General features: G+C 49.8%; 14 protein-coding genes across 14 annotated transcripts, besides 18 other annotated features; all 14 read left to right on the forward strand.

Annotated features, from left to right (window-relative positions):
* On the forward strand, window positions 1-464 carry Tc00.1047053509643.10 (hypothetical protein, conserved; the record flags this gene model as incomplete). Its single annotated transcript, XM_806686.1, has 1 exon — window positions 1-464. A coding segment is annotated over one exon (464 nt), but the record flags the coding sequence as incomplete, so codon positions are not given.
* Window positions 1-24683: a sequence feature (heterozygous, non-Esmeraldo-like haplotype).
* Window positions 536-559: a microsatellite.
* On the forward strand, window positions 784-4230 carry Tc00.1047053509643.20 (hypothetical protein, conserved; the record flags this gene model as incomplete). Its single annotated transcript, XM_806687.1, has 1 exon — window positions 784-4230. One exon carries the CDS (start codon window positions 784-786, stop codon window positions 4228-4230), a length of 3447 nt encoding a protein of 1148 aa, XP_811780.1.
* Window positions 4445-4496: a microsatellite.
* Window positions 4603-6171, forward strand: Tc00.1047053509643.30 (hypothetical protein, conserved; the record flags this gene model as incomplete). The annotated part of the gene is made up of 1 exon (XM_806688.1): window positions 4603-6171. The coding sequence occupies one exon, from the start codon at window positions 4603-4605 to the stop codon at window positions 6169-6171; it is 1569 nt and encodes a 522-aa protein (XP_811781.1).
* On the forward strand, window positions 6518-7156 carry Tc00.1047053509643.40 (hypothetical protein, conserved; the record flags this gene model as incomplete). The annotated part of the gene is made up of 1 exon (XM_806689.1): window positions 6518-7156. One exon carries the CDS (start codon window positions 6518-6520, stop codon window positions 7154-7156), a length of 639 nt encoding a protein of 212 aa, XP_811782.1.
* Tc00.1047053509643.50 (hypothetical protein, conserved) lies at window positions 7497-8519 on the forward strand (the record flags this gene model as incomplete). Its single annotated transcript, XM_806690.1, has 1 exon — window positions 7497-8519. One exon carries the CDS (start codon window positions 7497-7499, stop codon window positions 8517-8519), a length of 1023 nt encoding a protein of 340 aa, XP_811783.1.
* Window positions 8584-8612: a microsatellite.
* Tc00.1047053509643.60 (hypothetical protein, conserved) lies at window positions 8764-11097 on the forward strand (the record flags this gene model as incomplete). Its single annotated transcript, XM_806691.1, has 1 exon — window positions 8764-11097. The coding sequence occupies one exon, from the start codon at window positions 8764-8766 to the stop codon at window positions 11095-11097; it is 2334 nt and encodes a 777-aa protein (XP_811784.1).
* Window positions 11206-11234: a sequence feature (AT_rich).
* On the forward strand, window positions 11326-11904 carry Tc00.1047053509643.70 (hypothetical protein, conserved; the record flags this gene model as incomplete). Its single annotated transcript, XM_806692.1, has 1 exon — window positions 11326-11904. The coding sequence occupies one exon, from the start codon at window positions 11326-11328 to the stop codon at window positions 11902-11904; it is 579 nt and encodes a 192-aa protein (XP_811785.1).
* Window positions 11470-11503: a microsatellite.
* Window positions 12229-12255: a microsatellite.
* Window positions 12412-15381, forward strand: Tc00.1047053509643.80 (DNA mismatch repair protein MSH2, putative; the record flags this gene model as incomplete). Its single annotated transcript, XM_806693.1, has 1 exon — window positions 12412-15381. One exon carries the CDS (start codon window positions 12412-12414, stop codon window positions 15379-15381), a length of 2970 nt encoding a protein of 989 aa, XP_811786.1.
* Window positions 12422-12455: a microsatellite.
* Window positions 15406-15496: a microsatellite.
* Tc00.1047053509643.90 (serine peptidase, putative) lies at window positions 15985-16827 on the forward strand (the record flags this gene model as incomplete). Its single annotated transcript, XM_806694.1, has 1 exon — window positions 15985-16827. The coding sequence occupies one exon, from the start codon at window positions 15985-15987 to the stop codon at window positions 16825-16827; it is 843 nt and encodes a 280-aa protein (XP_811787.1).
* On the forward strand, window positions 17132-18148 carry Tc00.1047053509643.100 (hypothetical protein, conserved; the record flags this gene model as incomplete). The annotated part of the gene is made up of 1 exon (XM_806695.1): window positions 17132-18148. One exon carries the CDS (start codon window positions 17132-17134, stop codon window positions 18146-18148), a length of 1017 nt encoding a protein of 338 aa, XP_811788.1.
* Window positions 17207-17246: a sequence feature (T-rich).
* Window positions 18428-18454: a microsatellite.
* On the forward strand, window positions 18847-19890 carry Tc00.1047053509643.110 (hypothetical protein, conserved; the record flags this gene model as incomplete). Its single annotated transcript, XM_806696.1, has 1 exon — window positions 18847-19890. One exon carries the CDS (start codon window positions 18847-18849, stop codon window positions 19888-19890), a length of 1044 nt encoding a protein of 347 aa, XP_811789.1.
* Window positions 20372-22144, forward strand: Tc00.1047053509643.120 (hypothetical protein, conserved; the record flags this gene model as incomplete). Its single annotated transcript, XM_806697.1, has 1 exon — window positions 20372-22144. The coding sequence occupies one exon, from the start codon at window positions 20372-20374 to the stop codon at window positions 22142-22144; it is 1773 nt and encodes a 590-aa protein (XP_811790.1).
* Tc00.1047053509643.130 (heat shock protein 85, putative) lies at window positions 22859-24973 on the forward strand (the record flags this gene model as incomplete). Its single annotated transcript, XM_806698.1, has 1 exon — window positions 22859-24973. The coding sequence occupies one exon, from the start codon at window positions 22859-22861 to the stop codon at window positions 24971-24973; it is 2115 nt and encodes a 704-aa protein (XP_811791.1).
* Window positions 23476-23641: a sequence feature (GA-rich).
* Window positions 24437-24478: a sequence feature (GA-rich).
* Window positions 24684-25331: a sequence feature (areas merged during assembly that could not be assigned to a particular haplotype. This can correspond to areas where the two haplotypes were merged or to regions with more than two copies in the genome that were merged during assembly.).
* Window positions 24995-25033: a repeat region.
* Window positions 25102-25159: a microsatellite.
* Window positions 25332-26372: a sequence feature (heterozygous, non-Esmeraldo-like haplotype).
* Window positions 25472-26372, forward strand: Tc00.1047053509643.139 (heat shock protein 83, putative; the record flags this gene model as incomplete). The annotated part of the gene is made up of 1 exon (XM_806699.1): window positions 25472-26372. A coding segment is annotated over one exon (901 nt), but the record flags the coding sequence as incomplete, so codon positions are not given.
* Window positions 26089-26254: a sequence feature (GA-rich).

The raw sequence follows: 26372 nt of genomic DNA on the forward strand, positions 1-26372 counted from the left end.
TCTGCGTCCAACGGATGGAAGCCTCTGCCGCGAACAGCGATGAAGACGACAAACAAGATGAGTCCCAAAAGTTCAAAGAAGAAGAGCAAGACACTGCGACGGGGCCTTTGAAAGCGTCTTGTGAATATCAGCAGCGGCTTTTAGATGATCCTGAGGAGCAATTGCGAGTAGTGGTCTCCATTGTGGCCGCGCGTTTGGGAACATGTGGATCGCGGAAATTGCTTCCGTCACATATACCAAAATTTATCAGCAGCGATGTGCGGCGCAAAATATTTCCTCGGGGCTCTGGTGGTCCCAAAGAATACCTCATGCGGTACCCGGAGGTGTTTATTCTCACGGATGGGATTCACCCGCATGAACCAGTGGTCACGCTTGCCCCCAAATATCACCCTAATCCTCGGTTGCCACCTGCAAGCGATACCGTTTGTGCAACCACTGCAGAAGCGAATGGGAAGGGAGAATAACTTTTTTTCAATATAAGAAACTGTAAATTACACCTTGAAGGCTTTTTCCCCCTAATGGTGTGCGTGTGTGCATATATATATATATATATATATATTCTTTAATCATTCATTAACATTGCATTTGATGTGTCCAAATGCCCCTGTTTTCAATTCTCTAGCTCTTTGCTCGGTTTGAGACGGGGCTCAAACCCGCAGCATTCGGACAGGAACAGGGCAGAGTGAACGCATAAAGTAAAAAGGAAGTGAAGATTGAAAAAAAAAAAAAAAAACTAGTAAAGAAAACAGAATTGTAAAAAGGAGAAAAATTGAGAAACGACGGATGTTCTCTTCGGGAGCACCAGCAGTAAAAGCAGAGGAAACTTTGCTGCAACCATTGCGGCCAACGAGGCCCTCTACGACAAAACCCACCAAGCCAGATTACTTTCCCATGTCTCTTGTACGGAAGCCCATGGGTCCCGCGATTTATCCAGGGGCCGCAGCCGCAGAAGATGTCTCAAAGGGGCTTTTGGTAAGCGATGCATTACACGACATGACATTCTACACAGGGGTCTCCGAATCCTTGCCCGATGCCGGACGCCCAGTGCTTAACTCGCTGTTATTTAGTCAAAGACATGTGGTTAATGACAGTCCTTCGGTTGAAGAAGAAATTGCAAGTATAAATGAGCGCATACGTCTATGGCGTGCCTCCCGCCTCCAAGAAGTATTCACCAACTACGAACACAGCAAGCAACAGGCCCTACTAGACGAGAAAGTGGAGGAGCGCATAAAAGAGCGTCAGGCTGCGGAGCGAGATCGCACTATACGCCGGATCTCTCGGATGCTTGATTCTCTCATCCCCGAATTGGAAAAGGCGATTACAAAGACGTCTGAGGCAAAATTAGATGTGCTCAACGCTGCTCGGCACGAGGCTCTCCTCAAAAAATGGAAAGAGCGAGACGAGATGCAACAACGTTTCCTGCGGGACATGCGAATTGCGGAACGCCGTTGGCTTGTTGACCGTCAATTTCAAAGAAACATGGATGAGCGTAATTTACTGGATTCCCAGCATTACTACAGTTTTTTGGAGCGCAAAATGGAGGAACGTTTGGCGTTCCGTCACTTGTGTGAGGCCTTCTACAACGAAAAGATTATTGTCGGTGTGTATGACGATGAAAGAGAAGTAAGGAAAAGAATGATTCGGCTAGAGGCTGAAGATAGGATTGATATAAACAAAAAACTGCGTAAGTTTATTCCTCCTAAGGAAATGGCAGCGACTACTGAGGAAAAAAGAACAGAAAACGATGACTCTATAACATCGAGCCCGAAAAACAGACAAGATCCCGGGAAGAACGTGGAAAAAACTAGGGACATTCAGGCTGTCGAGCAGCAAGAGGATATTCAGGAACTGGTGACCCCGGCTGAGGATATTCAGGAACTGGTGACCCCGGCTGAGAATGTTCAGGAATTGGTGACCCCGGCTGAGGATGTTCAGGAATTGGTGACCCCGGCTGAGAATGTTCAGGAATTGGTGGCTCCGGCTGAGAACGTTCAGGAATTGGTGGCTCCGGCGGAGGATGTTCAGGAATTGGTGACCCCGGCTGAGAATGTTCAGGAACTGGTGGCTCCGGCTGAGGATATTCAGGAACTGGTGGCTCCGGCTGAGGATATTCAGGAACTGGTGACCCCGGCTGAGGATATTCAGGAACTGGTGACCCCGGCTGAGAATGTTCAGGAATTGGTGACCCCGGCTGAGAATGTTCAGGAACTGGTGACCCCGGCTGAGGATATTCAGGAACTGGTGACCCCGGCTGAGAATGTTCAGGAATTGGTGGCTCCGGCTGAGGATATTCGGAAACTGGTGGCTCCGGCTGAGGATATTCGGAAACTGGTGGCTCCGGCTGAGGATATTCAGGAACTGGTGACCCCGGCTGAGGATATTCAGGAACTGGTGACCCCGGCTGAGAATGTTCAGGAATTGGTGGCTCCGGCTGAGGATATTCGGAAACTGGTGGCTCCGGCTGAGGATATTCAGGAACTGGTGGCTCCGGCTGAGAATGTTCAGGAATTGGTGGCTCCGGCTGAGGATATTCGGAAACTGGTGACCCCGGCTGAGGATATTCAGGAACTGGTGACCCCGGCTGAGAATGTTCAGGAATTGGTGGCTCCGGCTGAGGATATTCGGAAACTGGTGGCTCCGGCTGAGGATATTCAGGAACTGGTGGCTCCGGCTGAGGATATTCAGGAACTGGTGACCCCGGCTGAGGATATTCAGGAACTGGTGACCCCGGCTGAGAATGTTCAGGAATTGGTGGCTCCGGCTGAGGATATTCGGAAACTGGTGACCCCGGCTGAGGATATTCAGGAACTGGTGACCCCGGCTGAGAATGTTCAGGAATTGGTGGCTCCGGCTGAGGATATTCGGAAACTGGTGGCTCCGGCTGAGGATATTCAGGAACTGGTGGCTCCGGCTGAGGATATTCAGGAACTGGTGACCCCGGCTGAGGATATTCAGGAACTGGTGACCCCGGCTGAGAATGTTCAGGAATTGGTGACCCCGGCTGAGAATGTTCAGGAATTGGTGACCCCGGCTGAGAATGTTCAGGAACTGGTGACCCCGGCTGAGGATATTCAGGAACTGGTGGCTCCGGCTGAGGATGTTCAGGAATTGGTGGCTCCGGCTGAGGATATTCGGAAACTGGTGGCTCCGGCTGAGGATATTCAGGAATTGGTGACCCCGGCTGAGAACGTTCAGGAACTGGTGGCTCCGGCGGAGGATATTCGGAAACTGGTGGCTCCGGCTGAGAATGTTCAGGAATTGGTGACCCCGGCTGAGGATGTTCAGGAATTGGTGACCCCGGCTGAGGATGTTCAGGAATTGGTGGCTCAGGCTGAGGATGTTCAGGAATTGGTGACCCCGGCTGAGAATGTTCAGGAATTGGTGGCTCCGGCTGAGGATATTCGGAAACTGGTGGCTCCGGCGGAGGATATTCAGGAACTGGTGACCCCGGCTGAGGATGTTCAGGAATTGGTGACCCCGGCTGAGAACGTTCAGGAACTGGTGGCTCCGGCGGAGGATATTCGGAAACTGGTGGCTCCGGCTGAGAATGTTCAGGAATTGGTGACCCCGGCTGAGGATGTTCAGGAATTGGTGACCCCGGCTGAGGATGTTCAGGAACTGGTGGCTCCGGCTGAGGATGTTCAGGAATTGGTGACCCCGGCTGAGAATGTTCAGGAATTGGTGGCTCCGGCTGAGGATATTCGGAAACTGGTGGCTCCGGCGGAGGATATTCAGGAACTGGTGACCCCGGCTGAGGATGTTCAGGAATTGGTGGCTCCGGCGGAGGATATTCGGAAACTGGTGGCTCCGGCTGAGAATGTTCAGGAATTGGTGACCCCGGCTGAGGATGTTCAGGAATTGGTGACCCCGGCTGAGGATGTTCAGGAACTGGTGGCTCCGGCTGAGGATGTTCAGGAATTGGTGACCCCGGCTGAGAACGTTCAGGAACTGGTGGCTCCGGCGGAGGATATTCGGAAACTGGTGGCTCCGGCTGAGGATGTTCAGGAATTGGTGACCCCGGCTGAGGATGTTCAGGAATTGGTAGCTCCGGCGGAGGATTTTCGGAAACTGGTGGCTCCGGCTGAGAACGTTCAGGAATTGGTGACCCCGGCTGAGGATATTCAGGAACTGGTGGCTCCGGCTGAGGATATTCAGGAACTGGTGACCCCGGCTGAGAATGTTCAGGAATTGGTGACCCCGGCTGAGAACGTTGAATCCGCCGAGCATTGAGAAGATCTTCGGTGAGCCTGTTATTTGTGTTGTTTGGACCACGGACGCGGTGGTTTGGTGTGTGTTTTAGACATGTACACTAGATGGAGTTGGCTTGAATGTATATAGCTTGGACCATTTGTTTTTATTCTTTTTTGAAATTCTGATTAAAGATGGATGTCTTTTGTTCATATCGTGCGTGACATTTATTATTCTTTATTTTGATACCCTTATATGTTTTTGTTGTTGTTGTTTTTCTTCTTTCTGTTGTTAGTTGTGACTGTAGTAGAAGAAACTACGAGAAGGGGAAGTGTGTGCTGTGAGGAATTGCGGGGGCTGAAGTAAAAGAGGCGGAGGTGTTTTTGTTGCCGTACTGGCGCCTTTCAATGGACGATGCAGACACCGCCGCCACCGTACGCGCAACTTTTCCCGAACACGGGCACTGTAACGGATCGCGTGTTTGAGGGACCTTCGTTACTTTTTGATTCTTCTGTCCTTCCCGTGGGGGCGGTGATGGGGCCCGCACAAGGTGGAAATCCGGCGGGAGTTGAACTGAAGTCTCTTCCACTACCATCCCCACCTTCTTCTTTGTGCACCGGCATCAGCGCACCCACTCTTGCACCGCCCACAGCTGGTGATTTTAGGAAATCAAAAGATGCTGTTAACAGCGATGTGATCTTACAACGCCTTTTTTTGCTTCAGGACGAGATAAACTCCATCAAGTTTTTTCTCAACGAACAGACGTCGCCTTCTGCTCCTTTAGATGTCCGAGCTGCGCCTGTCCGGCCTTCTTCTGGGCCGCCGTCGGCTGCTTCTCCTCCCCACACATCGCCCGAAGAAAGGGAGGACGCGTGGAAGCGGATTTTGATTTCTCAGCAGGAGCAAATTGTATCTCTCGGTGAGACGCTTTGCCGCAGTCTCCGTTCTCTTTCACTAGCGCCAGCAACAGCAACGGGAAAAGACGGAAAGGAAGAGGCACGAACGGGAAATGACGAGAAGGCCGTGGCGGTGGGGGACACAAAAAGCAATGACAAACTGAATGGCAATAGTATGACTGAAAGGGTTTACCAGGAGGTCTCCGTTGTTTCTCTGAAGGATGGCACGGTGGACCTTGTCCATCTTTTAACGACCTTGTACAACCTTCCAGTTGTCTATTGTGGATGCCGCCACGAGCAGCTCTACTCCAAATTTGGTGAGGAACTTGTTGCAGCAGCTTTGGGTACCACCAGTCATGAGTTGCTGGAAAAGTATGCCTCTTTGTTGGTGTTGCGTCTGAATGAAGGGTACGCCGTTGCTGAGATTGGGGTGGACCCTCGTATATCGGTGGATGCTTTTGTTGCAAAGAGTGGTGATTTGGTTTATAAGGTTTTGGCGCCTTTACCATTTCCTGTACTTCAACAGGTGTTGGAGCGAACACAATTCCCATCCGAGATACCGGCGTACCAAATCTCGTTTTTTGCATGCGAAGCTTATCATCATCGTCTTTTAGCAAAATTAGCGCCAAGTACGAGAGCCGTGTCATTAGGAAAATCATGCGTTGGATCCTTATCATCGTTTTTGTCATGCACCTTGAGCCATCAATGCGAAGCAGAAGAAGCAGAATTACTGTTCCATGGAGTGCGATTTCTTTGGCTGCCCTTGCACTTCATGGAGAAGGAACTCCGGCGTTGCGAGGGCTTGGGAATGACGGCAGAGGCGTGTCACTGTAAGATCTACGCAGGGCTAATTCTGCGTCTCCGACAGGCCATTCAAGCAAAACGATCATTGAAGGAGTTAACAACAACTCCAGCGCGGCCTCTTCCTGCTGTTTTTACCGCGAAACCCTTTCTTACAGAATTAAACCGCTTGCGTCCGTCATATTATTTTATTACCCCCGCGGAAAAAGAACAGTTATTGGCCGGTAGTAAGATGGATTTTGCTCAGGCTAGGCGGCTACAAGAGCAGTGTGATGCAACTCTGTAGTTGACAGCTGTTCGCCACCTTTGGGCGAATAACAGTTGTACTCAGCGCCTTTTGGGGGGTGAGGAGGGAGCGCTTTGTGTGTGTGGGATTGGGGAATTTCGGTCGGGACCACCGGTATCCCGCTTTTGTGAATGTTGTTTTGGTTAGAGGTTTTTCGTATGCGCATGGACTGACTGTTGTTTGATTTTAACCGGCCTGTACTTATCTTTTACTTTTTTTCCATCTATTTGCTTTCTCTTGTGGTGCATAATGCGGATGTGGAATTCCTCGCGGACACATTGATCGTGGTGGGATAAATGAAAATAACTATAAGAAAAGGATAAGGGAGACTGCTGAAGAAACACAAATGCGTGAGAAGGTTGTGCCAATCCCGTTTTTAAGTAGGGAGGTCTCCGCGTGGCTTTATCGCACAACGCGTCGTGTGCGGGAGCACCCATACCGGGCCAGTGGCATTGTTCTTGGCGTTGCCGTGAGTACCATCCTGTATGAAGCGAACGTGACGCACAAGGACCGCATTCCCTCGCCCAATGTGAACAATCACCTTGAGTACGAACTCCGTCGCGAGCCGAAGGGTGTGAAATCGATGGGAGAGGGTGCATTGGAGAGGTCGCAGCATCAGTTAGGAGTTTCTTTGGTGAACAGTCAGACATTGGATGATGAGTGGCGGAAACACAACGCGGCGGTACTGGGACGCGTTAAGGAGCTGGAACAACTCATTGCGAGCACTAGTGATTCAGAGAAGCGTGAGGAGCTGCAGCGTCTCCTTGATGAGGAGAAGGAATCCGAGAAGAAGCATGGCGGCACGACAATGAAGGTGACGAGTGGACAGCTTTATGTTCGTGAGCCACACTGGAATATTCGAAACAATGAGCGCAATTGGACGATTTTGGCGCGTGACCAGCAGCAGCAAAAAGATCACTACTGGTACCGCCTGGAGAGAAGTCGTGAGGATGACTTTGCGAGAAACACATATTCGCGTTTGTGATCTTGTCATAATAGCAGCACGCACTTTTTGGGAAGTTTCACGGAGGAGGAGGGCAATAAAATGGTTTTTGATATAGTTGTCCTGGTTTTTGGCAGAAAATAAATGAACTACTTGCGAATGAGGGCGGCGGATTTTATTTTATTTTTCTTTTTCAGTGGGGAGTTTTTGTTGCTTTTTATTCAATTTGTTGTGACGCTGTTGTTATTATTATTTTATCCGTCTATCATTTTCCCTTTTCTTTTTTTGTTTTTTTGCGTGTTTTTTCTTTACTGTTTTTTGTGTGTGCACTTATGTTTTGGGCACTCAACGGCAGTTTTCGTTTTCTTCTTTCTCTCTGGCGATGCGGCTTGGGAGCCCCGCTCATCTCCGGCGGTTTTTCCCTGCTGAGGGCATGGCTGCCGCAATCACGTGTTGTTTCTCGCCGCGGTGTCTGGCTACTTCGCGTCAGATTCACGGACGTTCGGGCAGAGGCGATCTGTTCTTTGTAAACTCGGATGCACGTCGCCACGATATGCGGGCTCTCGTTCAGCTGCGCGGGCCACGGCAGAGCAGCCAAGCCACCTGCCCTGAAAGCGGTCAGTTGTACTACAAGAAGCTCATGCTGCATGCCGTGTCTGAGGGAGCCAATTCTGGGTCAGAGCAGTACCGACACGCCGCCAGCACGTGGGCCTATCTCCTTCCTTCCCTGTTGCGTTGCGCCGAACTTGCTGTTGCGGAAACACTCTGGGCGAAGTTATGTCGGATTGAATTGGAAGGAAACAAGGGAGAGGGAACATTGCTCACTGAGCGTGAGAAGAAAAGTTTGCGGGATGGTCAGGAATTGTTTCGATACGAGCTCCATCAGCGGATACCATTGCTGGAGGAATCCGTGACTTCTGCAGGGCTTCGGGAGCTAACCAGTTGGTTCACTGTGGCTCGAAGGTCCTGGGTCCGCCTGCCCACCACGTCTTCATCGCCAAAGACACCCTCTATAGACATCGCGACCAATCATTTGGTGTCCATGGAAGGTTCACTTCTTCCATCGCGTGATATTTTCTCGAGTTTTGCAGCTCCTAATGTTTTCAGAGACACCACACCAGGGAGCTGTCAGACATACAATATGGCGATGCGTGTGGCACGGCTGACGGAGGTTGTTGTTCTTTCTGTGCACGATGAAATGGCTCGACTTGGCAATGATGAGAACATTGGGAAAGGTAAGCCAAAAAGTGCGCGTTTACTAGAGAAGGAAGAGAAGATGCGTCAATGCCTTTTGGATGAATTTCGCTGGCACAACATATCCTACCGTGCAGTAGTGTTTAATAACGCGGCGGAAAGAGGTGAGAGAGGGGGTGCGAAGCCAAGTCCCACACACGCATTGGAATAAAAAGGAAATGGAGTGCTTTATTGAAATGCATCAAAAAAAAAAAAAAAAAGGACATCTACTACATTATATATATATATATATATATATATATATTTTTTTTTTGGCGTTGAATTTTTTTTCTTTTTTGTGACGCCACTGTTATCTTCACTTTTTACAATTTCTTTTTTTTTTCCTTTTTTTCCTCTCTCTGTGTGTGTGCTTGTTTATCCTCCGCTTGTTTTTTGAGTTGATTGGCGACTGCTTCATGGTGTCAGGAACACCTTCCCATTGTTGGGAGACAAGTGAGACGCGATGCCTACTCTTTGATGGGGAGATCGTGCGAGGGCAGCTGCTCTCGGAGCTCTCACTGCTGGCTGTGGCCGTGGGCGACAACACACGCCACACGGCGGTGCCCCCCGAGCCATTCACGTTGCGTCTCATTATGCATTTCATGGAAGTTGCTTCCAGGTATCCCATGGTGGGTACACTTCTGCTGGACTGCCCGCGGCGCCTGGACGAAGTCATGGAAGAGGAGTTGATGCATTGGCTCCGCGAAGAAAGTGCCCTTATATTTTTTTCAGGCGAGCGGAACGACGCGTCCCAGAGTCTTTGTCATCATGCTTTTTCAGGAAATCCAGCGCCGACGGACGTTGCTCTAGGCAGTGACAGTGGATGCCCCATATGTATGTGGATTGGTCAGTGGCCGCATGGTTTTTGGGAGGCAGTGGAAAAGGGAACCGTGAAGATACTTGTCCGCTGCGCACTGAGCGCATTTCCCAGTTGTCTCCCACCCCACACGCGACGCTCGCCTTTCCAGCGACCGCGTGATGCGGCAATAGGAGCGGGACAGTGGATTCATGTTAATGGATACGTCACAGCTGTGTTTTTTCTCCATCGCGAATTCGCCTACCCGGCACCCGTGCTGGAATTTCAACCGTTGCTTTCCAACTGCAACGGGATGATCGGGCAATCGCCGCTTTTGCTGGATCTCTCGCTCCTGCCGGTCGCTGAGGCGCGCGCCGTGGCTGTTGTTGGGGAACGCATCCAAGTGGTGGGTCTCCTGGAATTGGCTTGTAGCAACATGGGCACGGTGCTTTACTCTAGACGTCGTCATACTGCCGCTGCTGCCACCTCATTTTCATCTTCCTTGTTCCCTTCGTCTGGACAGATTCTCATTGAAGCACGTGCCGTTCGTACTGCTAATTTTGCTTCGCATTGGTCAAAAGATCCGTTGACGGCAACGACGACTTCCACATCGTCTCCTTTTTTTCCGCAGGAGGTGAATGGTGTTTTTTCGGTAAACGAGGAGTGGGAGGCGGCGGCATTTCTTCAGGCGCGATGCAGTTGGGAGACTGTGGCCGGGGCAGCTGCCTTTGCACTAGCGAAGGGGACGGGCGGGATTCTCCAGAAACAAAAACCGAATGGTCCATGTCGAATGGAAGCACTTTTGGCGGCTTCAGGAGCGTTTGCCCTACCCACGGCGCTCTGGGCAGTTGTGGGCATTGCTCTTACCTCGGCGACAGCAAATGTCGGTTCCATTGTAGCCTCTGTTGTGGGACCGTCGGATAGTCTTTCTGTCCTGCAAACGTTTTTGTTGGAGTTGGCTGCTGAAACAAATATGGTGGTGCCTCTTGTGCACGGTCTGGAGGGTGCGCTCCTCCCGGCATATACCAGTGTAGCAGCTTCTCAAGTGAACATCCCTATCCCTGTTGAAGTTGGACGCCGCATCGAGTGTGTGCGTGGGGGATTGCTCAACATGGCCCATCAACGTGTTTTATTTGCACCCTCATTGCATACCCTTACAACTTCTGCCTTGCATGCAGTGCAAGGCGTTCTCAAGCAAAATGAGCATGTTGTGGTGCGTGAAGGGGGCCAGCGCGTGGGGTGCAGAGCTGCAGGGGCTTTTATCGGAATAACACAGGAATCGATGTTGGTGCAGGATCGTCAGCTTTTTTGTTTTATGGAGCGGGGGGACGTTGTCCTTCACCTGCCCACCAACACCACCTCCTGCTCTGTGGAGGATGACCATGTTGCGATCCTTGAGTTGCTCCTTAACAATGTGGAGTGGGGGGAGAGATCTGAGATGGTAGCAATTGACCACATCAATCGCTGCAAAAGTCAATGGCTGATGTGCTGTGAATGGGCACTACATCCATTTGTGGATGAGCCTAGCGTACCACAGATCACTACCGCGTGTGCGGCGCTGCTTCGTTCTTTTTTCTTCACGGCTAAAGCAAACTGCGCCGAGGCTGTGGATGCCGGTATGATGACAGCCTTGGCGAAACTCACATGTGCCCATGCACTGCTTCGTCAGAGAGCACATCATGGAGGAACATGTGGGAACATTCAAAAAACAGCTTCATCCGCTTGTGTCTGCGGTGTGAAAATGAGAGAACACTCTGAATCCACTGCACTTGTCGATGCGGTGGTGGCGATAGCACTCTGTGATGCTTCCTTGAAGTTTATCGCAGATGTGTCGCTGATGGGAAAGTCATTTACTTTTGATTTGATGGTAATTGACACCCAATTTGACGTCCTACATTTTTCCAAGGAACTTTATGCACATCTGCTCTCCCACATGCCAACACCTCCGATGTGAGACAACGTGGCTGCGAAAGAACGCAACGCTCAGTATAATAACCGCGCATCAGCAGCAGCAAGTAATACCACAGACAGAAATACAGAGAAAACAAAGATATATATACTGATTTTATTTATTTATTTTCATTTTTATTTGCCTTTGCGCCGGTGTTGCTTTCTTGGTTGTGAACGATTTTTTGCTTGTCGGTTTTTTTCCACTGAACTCTTTTGGGTGGAGTGAATGTGAATGGGAGATTTATTCCCCAATGGTTACTGGCGGTTCGGCCTTTTTACAGACCAGGCCAATCATATCCTACAAGGCAGAATAAGCGCATGTACTTTGTTATATTTTTTGTTCTTTATACAGAGCTGCAGTGACATCTCTTTGTTGTTTGTTCTTTTCTTCCTTTTTTTTTTTTTTTTTTGGATTACGACAGCTCCTGCGTCCTGTAAGTGTACCTTTCGTTTTGGAAACACACGCACACACACATACTCATTCACACGCACGATGATGTTTGGCCGGCCTCCTGCGCCCCAGGTGAACTGGGAGGAGATGTATTTCTACCAGAAGTTGCACCACCTCTTTGATCACGGCTCGGACTGGATGATCTCTAAGCTTAACTGGTGGATCCCCTCCGTTGCAGCAGGGATGGTGCTAAGTCTTTTTTTACTAAGCGAGAATCCCATTGGTGAGGGCGCTGCCATTACGCTGCCCAATTTTTCGCCTGTGGTGCGTACGCCAAACTTTGGGTTACAAGTCCCGGAACGCGAGGGGGCGCCATCAGATGAGAACGAGGAGGATGAGAATGACGAGGAGGTGTTCTAAACACGCATGTGAAGGGAGGGGGAGGAAACCACGGACTTCTTGTCCCGCTGGATCGAATGTTGTGCGATCATAGGGAGACGGGGAGGTGATGATGAGGATGTTGTTTACGGCCTGTGCATGCACCTTATATATATATATATAGGCCTTTCCAATTTAAAAAAAACTTAAACAAAAATTTGATACTTTCACACACCGAGTGGTATACATGCATGTGTATATGTATGCATGGAGGAAATGGACCGATCGTTAGGGATTATTACAACCACAAACATTTTATTTTTTTCTGCAACTGACGACGATTGTGTTGACGCTGGTGGGGTATTTTTGTTGCTGTTGTTGTTGTTGTTGTTGAGACCTGCTCTGTTAGCCATGTTTGTGTGTGTGTGTGTAAGTTAAAGTTAAAGTTAACGCGAAAGAGACGAAAGCCACACTTGTTTTTGTTGTTGTTATTTAACTTCCATTGAAATTTTGCTACGAGTGTTCACGAGTCATGTTGTTACTGTCTTCATGGCGAACATTCTCTTTTTTTTTTTTTTTTTTTTTTTTTTTTTGACCTCATCGAAGGGTGGGCGAGCGGCGGGGAAGAAAAAAAAAATGACTGATGAACGGGACGTGTCTGTGCTGCAGGCGTTTACAGCCGTGGGGGGCGACGACAAGGCGTGCGTCCGTCTCTTTTCGCGGGGTGGCTCTACTCCAGGGTGCTACGTCCTGGGCTCGTGGGCCGGATTCATTGCGCGGGAGTACATCCGGTCCACTGCGGTGCTGAAGAACTGGGGCGGAGTGGATGTGGTGGTCGTGAACGACAGTATTGCGAAGGAAGTCATCCGTGATTGTCTTCTGCGGCGTGGTGCCTCTGTCGAGTACTACGAACGACCACCCGGTGGTGGGACGTACGCATGTGTACAGCGTGGCTCACCGGGGAACATTACCGACTTTGAGGCAACGCTTTTTTCGTTTGAAGAGGCGGAAATCCAGTTGATGGCAACTGGAGCAATTGTTCTCGAGAACAATAACAAAGGTGGCAACGCGGGTAAATGCATGATTTCAGGCGGGCAAGGAATCAGGGTGGGATTTGCCGCACTGAACACAACTCTTCGGACCCTGACTTACGCGGAGTATCTTGACACGCTGCAGCTGACCAGTCTTGATGCCTTGATGGCGCAATGCAATCTGAAGGAGCTTATCTATTTGGACAAGAGCCGATGCAGAGGTGGCAGCAATAGTGATAGGGGAGGAGGAGCCGCAGGTGTTGCCGGCGGAAGCGGGCGAGAAGAAGAGTCGTTACGGGCGGTGAAACAGTTGTGTGAGCGTGCAAAGATTACTTACCGTGAATTGGGACACAATGGCGCTGCTCCATCACATGATTCTCCGCAGAAACCCCTACAGCTGCAGGGAAGACGAGAAGGCAACGTGACCAAAGGCGATTTTCTCAGTGCTCTTGAAGACATTCTTCGTGTGCCAGAGGACCGGCTTGCCCTTTCCAATTGTCCATTGGCGTCTCGAGCGATTGAATATCTTGTCTCTAATATTATTGATAACTTTGATGCAACGAATCACCGTGCTTTCTACTTAAAGCATACAATTCCATCCACCTTTATGAAACTGGACACCGCGGCAATACAGGCATTGCACATTATACACCAGAAACCAGAAGCGCGCGGTTCCCTTCCCACATCTGTCTATTCGTGGCTGAACCGCTGCGTTACCGGCATGGGCTCTCGGATGATGCGGCAGTGGTTGCTTCAGCCGCTGCGCAACGCAGAGGACATCAATCAGCGTCTTTCCCTTGTAGAATTGATGGTGGAAGACTCGATTTTGCGGGATGCTCTTCTTTCGCAGGTGCTGCGATGTTGTGGTGACATGGATCGGTTAAATCGCAAGCTTCAACGACGTAGCATCGCTCTCAAAGATCTTCAGTCCATTCTGACGTTTGTCAACACCATTCCGCGGGCCGTGCAGGTGTTGAGGACCCACCAAGGCGGGCGAAATGACAAACTGCTGATGGATGAATACATCGCTCCATTGGAGGACATTAACGAGCATTTCTCAAACCTCCGCATTCTTATCACAGCCACTGTTGACCTCTCCGACGAAAACACTACTCGCATCAACCCTGAATTTGATGACGAACTGATGGAACTGGAGGAACAACGAAAAAGCGTGGTCAAGGCCATTGAAAGCGAACACCAACGCGTGATGAAAGTGTATGGATGGACAGAGAAGCAACTGAAGTGTGAGTACCATACGACATACGGTTATGTCTTTCGTGTAACGCGAAAAGAAGACCAACAGGTGCGCACAAGCAAGGAACTAATCACGGTGAGCACTTCCAAGGACGGTGTAAGATTTGTTTCAGAACGACTTTCTTCACTTAGTGAGCAATATAAAGGCATTCGAAAGGTATATGATGTGCGCCAGCAAGATCTTAAGCAGAAGCTTGTAAGCACCGTCGTCACTTATCTTCCAGTACTTGATGATGCAAAGGAGTTAATTGCGGCGCTGGATGTTTTTGTGGCCTGGGCAACGGTGGTAAGGGATTCTCCACATCCCATGGTTCGTCCAACGATTAGGACACCTGAGACAGAGGAGGAACAAGAGGGCAATAAAAGTCTCATCACGCTTCTTAATGTTCGTCACCCGCTTGTTGAACTCCGTCAGCCAGTGTACACACCCAACACGTTACGTCTAACGGACGATGCCAATGCGCTTATTATAACGGGACCCAACATGGGAGGCAAATCAACTTTTATGCGGAGCGTGGGAATATGTGTTGTGCTGGCACAGGCAGGCTGCTTTGTGCCGGCCGATTCGGCGGATGTGGTAACAAGGGACGCCGTAATGTGTCGTGTTGGAGCCACGGATCACCTTGCACAAGGAGTGTCGACGTTTATGGTGGAGATGTTGGAGTCTGCTGCCATTTTAAACGCTGCCACGCGAGATTCACTTGCCATTATTGATGAACTTGGCCGCGGAACGTCTACTTACGATGGGTTTGGTTTGGCTTGGGCCATTGCACAGGAGGTGGCGGTAAAGGCTCGTTCTGCGCTTCTTTTTTCTACCCACTTCCATGAGATGACACAGCTAGCAGAGCATCACACCAATGTGAGGAATGCGCACTTTGGCGCCGAAGTCAACACAGTCGAGGGGACACTGCGCTTTTCTTACCGGCTGGAGCCTGGGCCGTGTGGTCGCAGTTACGGTCTGTATGTGGCCCAGCTGGCCAACCTCCCAGAGGAAGTTGTGCAATCTGCCAAGTGCAAGGCGGCAGGGTTGGAAACCTTTGAGCAGGACGAGGGGCAAAAAAGGGACTACACAACTATCTCTTCTGCTTCTTCAGAGATCACCGAACGACTTGCTTACTATGCAAAATGCATACGTGGGCTAAATGACACCAAATTGGCGGCTGACAATGAGGAGGCGAGTCGGCGGCTGCGTCTTGAAATCCAGCAAGACTCTCTTATATCTTCTTTGCTTTAAGAGTAAAATGAAAAGGGAAGGTGAGTTCTTGTCTGTCTCTTTTGGCCTTGTGGTGGTTGTTTTTTCATTAATATTTTTATTTTTATTTGTAGTAGTTGTTGTTGTTATTGTTATTTGTTACCCACCCGCTGTAGGCCTTTGCCGATGATATGGCGGGGCTTCCTCATAGAGAATTGGAAGAATTCCAAAGCTTATATATATATACATATATAAAGAGAGAGTGTGTGTTTTTTTTTCTAAGAGCGTCAGTGGGCCCTTCTGAAAACAGCGAAAAAACCACAGGAAAAGGTTTGGGAAAATGAAGGAACCGAAAAAGGGACTAAAGAAGACGTGAGTGTTGATTGAAATATGGAAGCAGATGTGTGCGTAAAAAAGCGAAGTGGAAGGGGGATAAGTGTATGAAGCGGACTTACGTTTCTTCTTTCGAACTGTCCAACTCCTTCATATCTTTCTCTCTTTATATATATATGGGCTTCTTATTTGTTCTTTGCTTAACTTTGAACTTAAAAAAAGAAGAAAATAAAGGAAGGCAGGGAGCCGGAGGAAAAAAAAAAGAGTTTTCGGGGTACTTAGAGGAGTGATCGTGCTGCTAACGCACAAAAAATGATAAAACGTTTTGTTTTTTGTCCGCCCGGCCCGCCACCATCACCTCTTCTAATAAGCTGCTGGAGCAAGATGTGCTTTGTTGAGGATGGGGATGCAGTGATTTACTATCTGCACATTAGGCATTGTACGGTAAACGGTGCCTCGGCAAGTTCGGATACTCGCTTGACGATTCTTTACAGTCATGGGAATGCGGAAGATTTGGGGAGTTGCTATGAAGGACTTGTAGCGTTGTCGCGTGCGATTGGGGCCGATATCGTTGTGTATGACTATTGTGGCTATGGCTTTTCAAAAGCGAGGGGTCAAAGTGGACCAACAGAGGAGCGTGTCTATAAGGACGCAGACGCCATATTTGCTGAACTTACCGGTCGTCTTAATATTAAGCCGCTCCAGGTTGTTCTCATGGGGCGCTCGATGGGTGGCGGACCCGCCTGCTACTTGGCTGCGAAGCATCATTCGACGATTGGTGGACTTATCCTGCTTTCCACTTTCACGTCATGTTTGGGGGCCGTTAATTGTTCCTGCCTACGTTACCTGTGCGTTAAAGACATGTTTCCTAATGAAGAATTTCTTGAGAGTGTTGTTGACTGCCCAGTGCTCATTATGCATGGGAAGAAGGATAGCGTGGTTTCCTTTAGTTGTGCCGAGCGATTATTGAAGATTGTCGAGCAGGTGCAAAAACGTTTCAAGAAAGAAGGACTGGTAAGCCACCATTGGTTTGCGAATTGCGGTCACAACGATATCGAGGTGGTGAGCATGGAAGAATTGAGAGAGAATCTCAAAACCTTCTTGAACCGTCTGACAATTCACAACACCGAACGGAGTATTCATTCCACTCAATAATGAATTTCTTGCTTATTTCTTCTGCTTTCTTTCTTTTTTTTTTTTGTCTGTTTGTGTGTGTGAGTGTGTCTAAGTTAGGTTTGTTGGGGATAGATAAGTGTTATTTTGCTTTTTCTTGTTGTTGTTGTTGATGTGAGAAATGCTTCTAAATCGGTGGACGATTTTTTGTCGTGAGACGGATGTGGTACTGTAACGACTACTCGCATTCCAATTCCACCGCTTACAACCCCTCTAATTTGGCACTGCCGTCTGCTGATTTCTGCTTTGTATCGTCACTGCTGCAAGAGGGCCATAATCAAGATACATGCACACTTATAAGTGCAAATATAAACGTGTATTGGTGTTGAATGAACCAATGCGGTGTGCATCACCTTCTCCCTCTTTTCTGTTTCCTTTTTTTTTCCTTTCTTTTTCTTTTTGGTGTTGGGTCTCTACTGTGCAAGAGCGACGGGGTAAAAAGATGGAGAAACCCATGAAAGGGGAAAAAGTGCGTCCATTGCAAGTGCTTCCTCGCAACAGTTTGCATCCGGCTGGGCGCACTGGCGGGCGTCACTCAGTAGGGAGCAGCGGCATTTGCAGCAGGAGTGGTTCTTCGTATGTTGTTGACTTTTCGGCGTCTCCACCGACGTGGGCTGCTGCGGGCGCAGGCTGTGTGACAGTGACACAGCCGAGTCTCCCACCTGTCGACGACACTGAGCCCCAACATAGAAGAATGTCATCGGGGCACGGAGCAACTCCGTCTCGCACAAGTCTCATGGTTGTGCCTGAAGGAACGGTAGGAGAAGATGACACCAGGGATTCATTCTCCTCTTCGTCGAGTGCGTATATGCGGCACCACCGGTACGAAAATCCCTTTACCGCGTATCAGCCGGTGTCGGATCCGTACGATCGTCACCGCGAAATTGAGCGGCAGCGGCGGTTCATAAATGACAGTAAACGGCTGGGGAGGCCGTTCATTCCCAGCGGTGGACGAGCGTTAGAAAAGCCGACGCGTTATTTGCTGGGTGACTGCGTTGCTGCCATTTACCGCACGATTGGGCGTGACTGGCCTGAGACAGACCCAATGGTCATCTCCACTGCGGAGGACCTTGTTGTAGTCTACATGAAGCGAGCCCGTTTGCGCAACACGGACACAGTGCTGCGTTACATGAATGCATCCTTGAAGCGAAACGAAGCGGTGCGGGCGTTTGATCTGAGAAAAGTTCCGGAAGGGTGGGATTTACTTACGGATGACGGGCATATAATGTACACTTTCAAGCCGCCGTGGGTGCGACAGCGGCGCTTTCTTCCAGATCAAGTCGTGACCCGCAAAGCACATTAGAGAGAGTGGGGTAGATAGAAATTGATTGAAATATTCGGCCAAGAGGAACAACAACAAAAAAAAAGGGTGGGGGAAGGATACTTATGAGTATTTATGTCTTTTTTCTCTCTCTCCGTGTGTGTGTGTGTGCATGTATGAAGCAGTCACACTGGTGACTGAAGTTTTTTTTTTTTTTTTGGAGGGTAATTTGTTGCATAACTCCTTTGAGGAGGTGCCTTGCAGTTGAAAAGGGGAAGGAAGTACACATCCAATTGCGTACATCACTACGATTGTGCAACTCACACACACACACACACATACACACACGGGAAAGACAACAAAAGCAAAAAAAAAAAGAAGGTTACTTGGCCGTTTTAATGTGGTGCCATCAGGGCAACAAGGAACGTTGCTTATTGCGTTGCGCGTGTTGTTTTCTGCTGGTTTCTTTTTTTTGTTTGTTTTGGTGCTTGTATTATGGCTTTATGTTGTACATTTTAGCAATTATAAAGACGGAGGCAAGAAGAGCGTTTTTGGAGTAAAAGAAGGAAAAAAGGGAAAATGAATAAGAATGGACTTTCACTCATTTCTTTTTTTTTTTTCTGTGGCGTACTGGGTGAGTGGGTGACTTTTTTTTTTTTTTTGATCATGAGTACTTTCAGGCCGTATTTTCATTTTATTTTATTTTTTTACTCCTACCCACGTAGGCGTTGTCGCCTCTTATGAATCCAGACGCGCCAGCCTTTATTCCCACATTTGCTCGCGACAGCGTCCACCGTCGTGTGTACACTCGTGCAACATTAAGGAATATTGAGTTAAATGTGATCCAAAACATCTCCTGCGCTCCTTTGACAGGCGTCCATTTGACCCTACGCACGCCGAAAGACTTTGCCGCACTTTTAAAGCTTCCATACGCTATTGAGTGGTTGGATGTGGCTCATGTGGTTTCTTTGGTGCGGAGTGGTCAGCGTGTCGTGCAGAAAGGCCCGCTTCACAGGGATTCTTGTGATCAAAACCATGGCAAAATCGATAATAAGCGTCCCCGTTGTATTCAGTGCCAGCAGGGTCGGGAAATGTGTACTTTGATCGGTGAGGTGGTTGCCGCTTCAGTACGCCGTGCGGCCTCCAGTCGACTTGGAGCGGCGATGCTTCAATCCGGTGATGTTGTATGGGGTCTGTTGCAGCTGGCTTTGGTTTTTGATGCCCGTCAAAGTTCCTTGCGGCTTCGCTTGCTGGCTGAGCGACATCCAGGCGTGGTGGAATGCATTCGACAATACCTCTGCGGTGAGGGGTATCACCTTCCTCTTCCTAGTGTCACTGCGCATGAGCAATGGCAAGTTCTTAACTCTATGCTGAAGTTTGACTGGATCCGCGACAGTCGCACCCGGATATTTACAGAGATTTCGAAACGATGGAAAAAGCGTCATACGCAGTTTGAACAGTTTGTGCATTTCTTCGAGTACCGTGATGATCGTCCTTTGCACCCTGTGAAAAACATGTTAACACATTCAGCAAAGCCCGTGCTGGTTTCTATTCTATCTGGGGATGTGCTTGCAGTAGTTTTGCTTGCGCGGTTGGGGTTTTTTGTGCCGCCTGATTATTACTGGGAAATATTCCCTTTCTTTTCTGAGAGCTTACTGGCTGGTGGTGACGGGGAAATGTATCATCTCATGCGACACCTTTGCCTATATTTTGATGGACGGCAACGCGCCCTCCGCCGTGATATATTCAATCCCATTGCTCCTCCCCGGTCGATCTCTCAGTGAGAGGGCCCGCAAACGAAAGAGAGAGATGGAACCGGGACAGAAAAGACAGGTTTTGTGATATATGAAGATATATATGTTTATGGAGGAGTCTTGGGGCACTGGCACATTGATGGTGGGTTTGTTGTGTGAGGGGAATGCGTTTTTTTTCCTTTTTTCATTTTTTTTTGTTGTTGTTGTTGCGGAAGGATGGGATAAAAAAAGAAAAACGAAAAAAAAGGAGTCAAAGAAACCAAAATGGCGGGAGTTACGGCCGTCCACAGTAAAGCAAGTGGAGGGTACAGGGAGAGGGGGTAGAAGTTGTATCGGTGCGTGGTTTTATTGCTCTTTTGCTTGCTTTCGATGGTGCCGCTGCTTGCTTTTTCTCATACGTGCGTGTTTCTTTCCATTTTTTTTTTTAAACTTCATTTGTGTTTGGTGTTGACACGGGGGAGCGGAGAGAAAAGACGTATCGAGAGGAAAATAGAGACACAGGACGGCAGTGATGCGGCAGTGGGCGCATACAGATTTAGACTCTACTCCCTCCGGACGACCCTCCGGCAAACGACGTACGCGTACCAGCGGCACCATGTCATTGCAAGAGGTCTCGGCGAACACGCTGCAGATTCTTCTCCGCTCTCCAGTGGAAGATGATGCTCCACCCGTTCGCTTGTCGCGGCACATCCCTCAGCGCGAGGGAGTGGACATGGCTGTATCCGCATACAACCTAACCAGCACCTCTACCAACACGCTCATCATGCCGCCTGTTCCAAAAAATGGCTCTGGAGCAGGAGTGGGGGGTGGAACTGGGGGATTGTCGCTTATGCACTCTACCGTGACGTCCCACTCCAGCGTCCACTCTGAGTCATTCGTGTCCGATGACTCGTCCTACGTGACGTCCATCTATAACGAGGTCCTTGCTGAACAGCTGAGTGACGAAAACACACAGAGGCACCGTAAGATTGGTGGTGGCGTACTGCGCTTTAACAGCACGGACAATATCTATAACCGTGGGGCTCCTTTGAAACCCGTGGGTATTGCTAGTACTGTCAATGGCGGCTGTATCTCCTCAAGTGGTGATGCTGGCGGGGGAATAGGGAGACGTCACGCTGGCACAGGTGGGAGCCGAGCAGGGTCGCCGTCACTCTTTGCGTCTTCACCCGTAAGGAATACGCGGATAAAGCGCCTCATGCCTGGCAAACCCGTACCACAGCGGGTACTTTTTACCAACCCGGAAAGGGTGCTGGATGCGCCAAATTTTCCATTAGATGCCAAGCAACTCCTTCATTGGGGTAGTAATAACAAACTTATAATCGGTTTGAAGAACTCTCTCTATGGATGGGACTCGGAGACGGCGCAAGCTTCAATGATGGTACAACTACAGGATAGTATGCATATTCATGCCGTGCATTGGTTACATAAGTGTGCATGTGTTGCACTGACACTGGATGATGGTGTGACTGCCATTTATGATTGTCGTAATGAAGAGTTTTTACGAACAGTGCGGACAAGACTTTCTCCCAAGGAGTTTTTTACATACCTTGCAGTGAACGGGCCCCTTCTCGCCATTGGCACTAGTACATCATGTGGTGGGGTTTACATATTCGATCTTCGCGCCAAGCATGCACTGATCTCCGTCTACGAAGGGCACACCAGCGGTATAACGTCTCTTCACTACTGTACCGAGGAGCCTTTTTACTTAGCTTCAGGTTCTGCAGATGGCTCTGTACGTGTATGGGATGCGCGGCACAACAGCAGCCCTCGCTACGCCTTTGATCGTATTCACCGCGGTCCTGTTAATAGTATTCTATGGAACCCCGACAAACGCAGCAAGATATACACTGGTGGACAGGATGGCATGCTGTGTCACGTGGACACACACGCGCCCATGAGAAATATTCCGCCCGTTCTAAGGATTGACGAGGAAGGACCCACCACGGGCAGCCACTTCATCACTCGGGCAATCAATACTCTACACCCCATCAGCGGTATCGTTTCCCCACCCGGTGTCGACGAGGTGGCAACAACCCACCATGGGAAGGGGCATATCCAGATCCGTCACGCCAACAACTTTCACCTTATAGGCACACTTAACTCCCCAAATTGCGAGGCTGCCATTTTATGTCCGACACTCGCCCCCGACATGCAACGCATTTGCGCCGCCCAGGAGGAGACATTGAAGTTTTGGCGTGTATTTGATCCCAATCCGCCACAACGTCGCACGAAAAGTGCCACACCGCCGCCGCCCGTCTCACAACTTGAAAAAGAACTTCGATAACGTCTTTGGCGAAATTGCATATGGCATCCTGTTTTCTGTAAACATTTCGTTGAAGTTGGACGTAATGATTCATGTACTATTGGCCCCGACCATCAACATAATTTTTTTTTTTTTTGTACTATCTTCTATTTTATTTTTTTATTAACATATACAGCTGTGAATCTCCGCTAACATCCTTTCTGTATCAAGTTTTTTTTGTGCCACCACTAGATTTACAATTCATTCACGCTCAACTCATGTACATGTACTTATAATAAAATACCCAGCAATCGTCATTGTACTCATATCCGCGTCAGGTTTCTACTCCCCGCGCATACAAAAATAGATGAAAAAAAAAAAAAAAACTAACAAAAACAAGAATTTATCAAAGCGAAAACACACAAAGAAGAATATATATATATATGGATAATAATAAATAAAAACGTTGCAAAACAGAAAAAAAAAATTGTATGCAAAGTGCAAGAACATAAAACAGATTATATGCCACAAACGCAAAACTATTAAAAAAAAAAAAAAGAAAAAAAGAGCCAAGCATACTCAGGTTAACCACTTCTTTCCCCTCACGTTTCTCTTTCTCTGTATTGCCACCAGAAGATAAGCACAACTTTCGTAACACGACAACATCAGCATTTCGCGTAAGGCATACACAAGAAAGACAGGCATATACACACACACACACGTGTTAGAGACCCTAAGAACAAGAAACTCGCAAAGATGACCGAGACATTCGCATTCCAGGCTGAGATTAATCAGCTAATGTCTCTCATAATTAATACCTTCTATTCCAACAAGGAAATTTTCCTGCGTGAATTGATCAGCAACTCGTCCGATGCGTGCGACAAGATCCGCTACCAGAGCCTGACGAACCAGGCGGTGCTGGGTGACGAGTCCCACCTTCGTATCCGCGTGATCCCCGACAAGGCAAACAAGACGCTGACGGTGGAGGATACCGGTATTGGCATGACGAAGGCGGAGCTTGTGAACAATCTGGGCACGATCGCGCGGTCCGGCACAAAGGCCTTCATGGAGGCGCTGGAGGCCGGTGGTGACATGAGCATGATTGGCCAGTTCGGTGTTGGTTTCTACTCGGCGTACCTTGTGGCTGACCGCGTGACGGTTGTGTCGAAGAACAACGACGACGAGGCGTACACGTGGGAATCGTCTGCTGGCGGCACTTTCACCGTGACGCCGACGCCGGACTGTGACCTGAAGCGCGGCACCCGCATTGTTTTGCACCTGAAGGAGGACCAGCAGGAGTACCTGGAGGAGCGCCGTCTGAAGGATCTCATCAAGAAGCACTCGGAGTTCATCGGTTATGACATTGAGCTGATGGTGGAGAAGGCGACGGAGAAGGAGGTGACCGACGAGGATGAGGACGAGGCGGCTGCGGCGAAGAATGAGGAGGGTGAGGAGCCGAAGGTGGAGGAGGTGAAGGACGACGCGGAGGAGGGGGAGAAGAAGAAGAAGACGAAGAAGGTCAAGGAGGTGACGCAGGAGTTTGTGGTGCAGAACAAGCACAAGCCTCTCTGGACGCGCGACCCGAAGGATGTGACGAAGGAGGAGTACGCCGCCTTCTACAAGGCCATCTCGAACGACTGGGAGGAGCCGCTGTCGACGAAGCACTTCTCTGTGGAGGGCCAGCTGGAGTTCCGCGCAATTCTGTTCGTGCCGAAGCGCGCGCCATTTGACATGTTTGAGCCCAGCAAGAAGCGCAACAACATCAAGCTGTACGTGCGCCGCGTGTTCATCATGGACAACTGCGAGGACCTGTGCCCCGAGTGGCTTGCTTTCGTGCGCGGTGTGGTGGACAGCGAGGACCTGCCGCTGAACATTTCGCGTGAGAACCTGCAGCAGAATAAGATTCTTAAGGTGATCCGGAAGAACATTGTGAAGAAGGCGCTGGAGCTCTTTGAGGAGATTGCCGAGAACAAGGAAGACTACAAGAAGTTCTATGAGCAGTTTGGCAAGAACGTCAAGCTTGGCATCCACGAGGACAGCGCGAACCGCAAGAAGCTGATGGAGCTGCTGCGCTTCCACAGCTCGGAGTCCGGGGAGGACATGACGACCTTGAAGGACTACGTCACCCGCATGAAGGAGGGCCAGAAGTGCATCTACTACGTGACGGGCGACAGCAAGAAGAAGCTGGAGACCTCGCCGTTCATTGAGCAGGCGAGGCGCCGCGGCTTTGAGGTGCTGTTCATGACGGAACCGATCGATGAGTACGTGATGCAGCAGGTGAAGGACTTTGAGGACAAGAAGTTCGCGTGCCTGACGAAGGAGGGCGTGCACTTTGAGGAGACGGAGGAAGAGAAGAAGCAGCGGGAGGAGGAGAAGACGGCGTACGAGCGTCTCTGCAAGGCGATGAAGGATGTGCTTGGCGACAAGGTGGAGAAGGTGGTGGTGTCGGAGCGCCTGGCGACGTCGCCGTGCATTCTTGTGACGTCGGAGTTCGGGTGGAGCGCACACATGGAGCAGATCATGCGCAACCAGGCGCTGCGCGACTCGAGCATGTCTGCGTACATGATGTCCAAGAAGACGATGGAGATCAACCCGGCTCACCCCATTGTGAAGGAGCTCAAACGCCGCGTGGAGGCGGACGAGAACGACAAGGCCGTGAAGGACCTTGTGTACCTGCTCTTTGACACCGCGCTGCTGACGTCTGGTTTCACGCTGGACGATCCCACGTCGTACGCCGAACGCATCCACCGCATGATCAAGCTTGGCCTCTCGCTGGACGACGAAGACAACGGCAATGAAGAAGCGGAGCCCGCTGCCGCCGTTCCCGCGGAGCCCGTTGCTGGCACATCGAGCATGGAGCAGGTTGACTAGAGGTGCTGCATTTGCCGTGGGCTTTCCTTCCTCCTTTCTTTTTCTTTTTCTTTTTCTTTTGTGCCCTGCTTTCTCCTATTCTGTGATGCACTGGGGCTTCCTAACAGGAAATTCTTTCCCACCCACACTATTATTATTATTATTATTATTATTATTACTATTATTATTATTATTATTATTATTATTTGGCTCGGTAAGGGAATAAAAAGAAGGCAACAGGGTGGATGCCTGGTGGAGGGCAGAAAGGGGGTTCCCTCTCACCACTGCTGCTGCGCCGCAACTTTGCGCCACACACTCCGCGTTTTGTTCTTTCTCTTTGTATATCCTTCTCTCTTTCCCCTCGCATTTCTCTTTCTCTGTATTGCCACCAGAAGATAAGCACAACTTTCGTAACACGACAACATCAGCATTTCGCGTAAGGCATACACAAGAAAGACAGGCATATACACACACACACACACACGTGTTAGAGACCCTAAGAACAAGAAACTCGCAAAGATGACCGAGACATTCGCATTCCAGGCTGAGATTAATCAGCTAATGTCTCTCATAATTAATACCTTCTATTCCAACAAGGAAATTTTCCTGCGTGAATTGATCAGCAACTCGTCCGATGCGTGCGACAAGATCCGCTACCAGAGCCTGACGAACCAGGCGGTGCTGGGTGACGAGTCCCACCTTCGTATCCGCGTGATCCCCGACAAGGCAAACAAGACGCTGACGGTGGAGGATACCGGTATTGGCATGACGAAGGCGGAGCTTGTGAACAATCTGGGCACGATCGCGCGGTCCGGCACAAAGGCCTTCATGGAGGCGCTGGAGGCCGGTGGTGACATGAGCATGATTGGCCAGTTCGGTGTTGGTTTCTACTCGGCGTACCTTGTGGCTGACCGCGTGACGGTTGTGTCGAAGAACAACGACGACGAGGCGTACACGTGGGAATCGTCTGCTGGCGGCACTTTCACCGTGACGCCGACGCCGGACTGTGACCTGAAGCGCGGCACCCGCATTGTTTTGCACCTGAAGGAGGACCAGCAGGAGTACCTGGAGGAGCGCCGTCTGAAGGATCTCATCAAGAAGCACTCGGAGTTCATCGGTTATGACATTGAGCTGATGGTGGAGAAGGCGACGGAGAAGGAGGTGACCGACGAGGATGAGGACGAGGCGGCTGCGGCGAAGAATGAGGAGGGTGAGGAGCCGAAGGTGGAGGAGGTGAAGGACGACGCGGAGGAGGGGGAGAAGAAGAAGAAGACGAAGAAGGTCAAGGAGGTGACGCAGGAGTTTGTGGTGCAGAACAAGCACAAGCCTCTCTGGACGCGCGACCCGAAGGATGTGACGAAGGAGGAGTACGCCGCCTTCTACAAGGCCATCTCGAACGACTGGGAGGAGCCGCTGTCGA

Source organism: Trypanosoma cruzi, genomic scaffold, assembly GCF_000209065.1.
Source record: "Trypanosoma cruzi strain CL Brener 1047053516321 genomic scaffold, whole genome shotgun sequence".
In the NCBI taxonomy this organism is placed as follows: Eukaryota; Euglenozoa; class Kinetoplastea; order Trypanosomatida; family Trypanosomatidae; genus Trypanosoma; species Trypanosoma cruzi.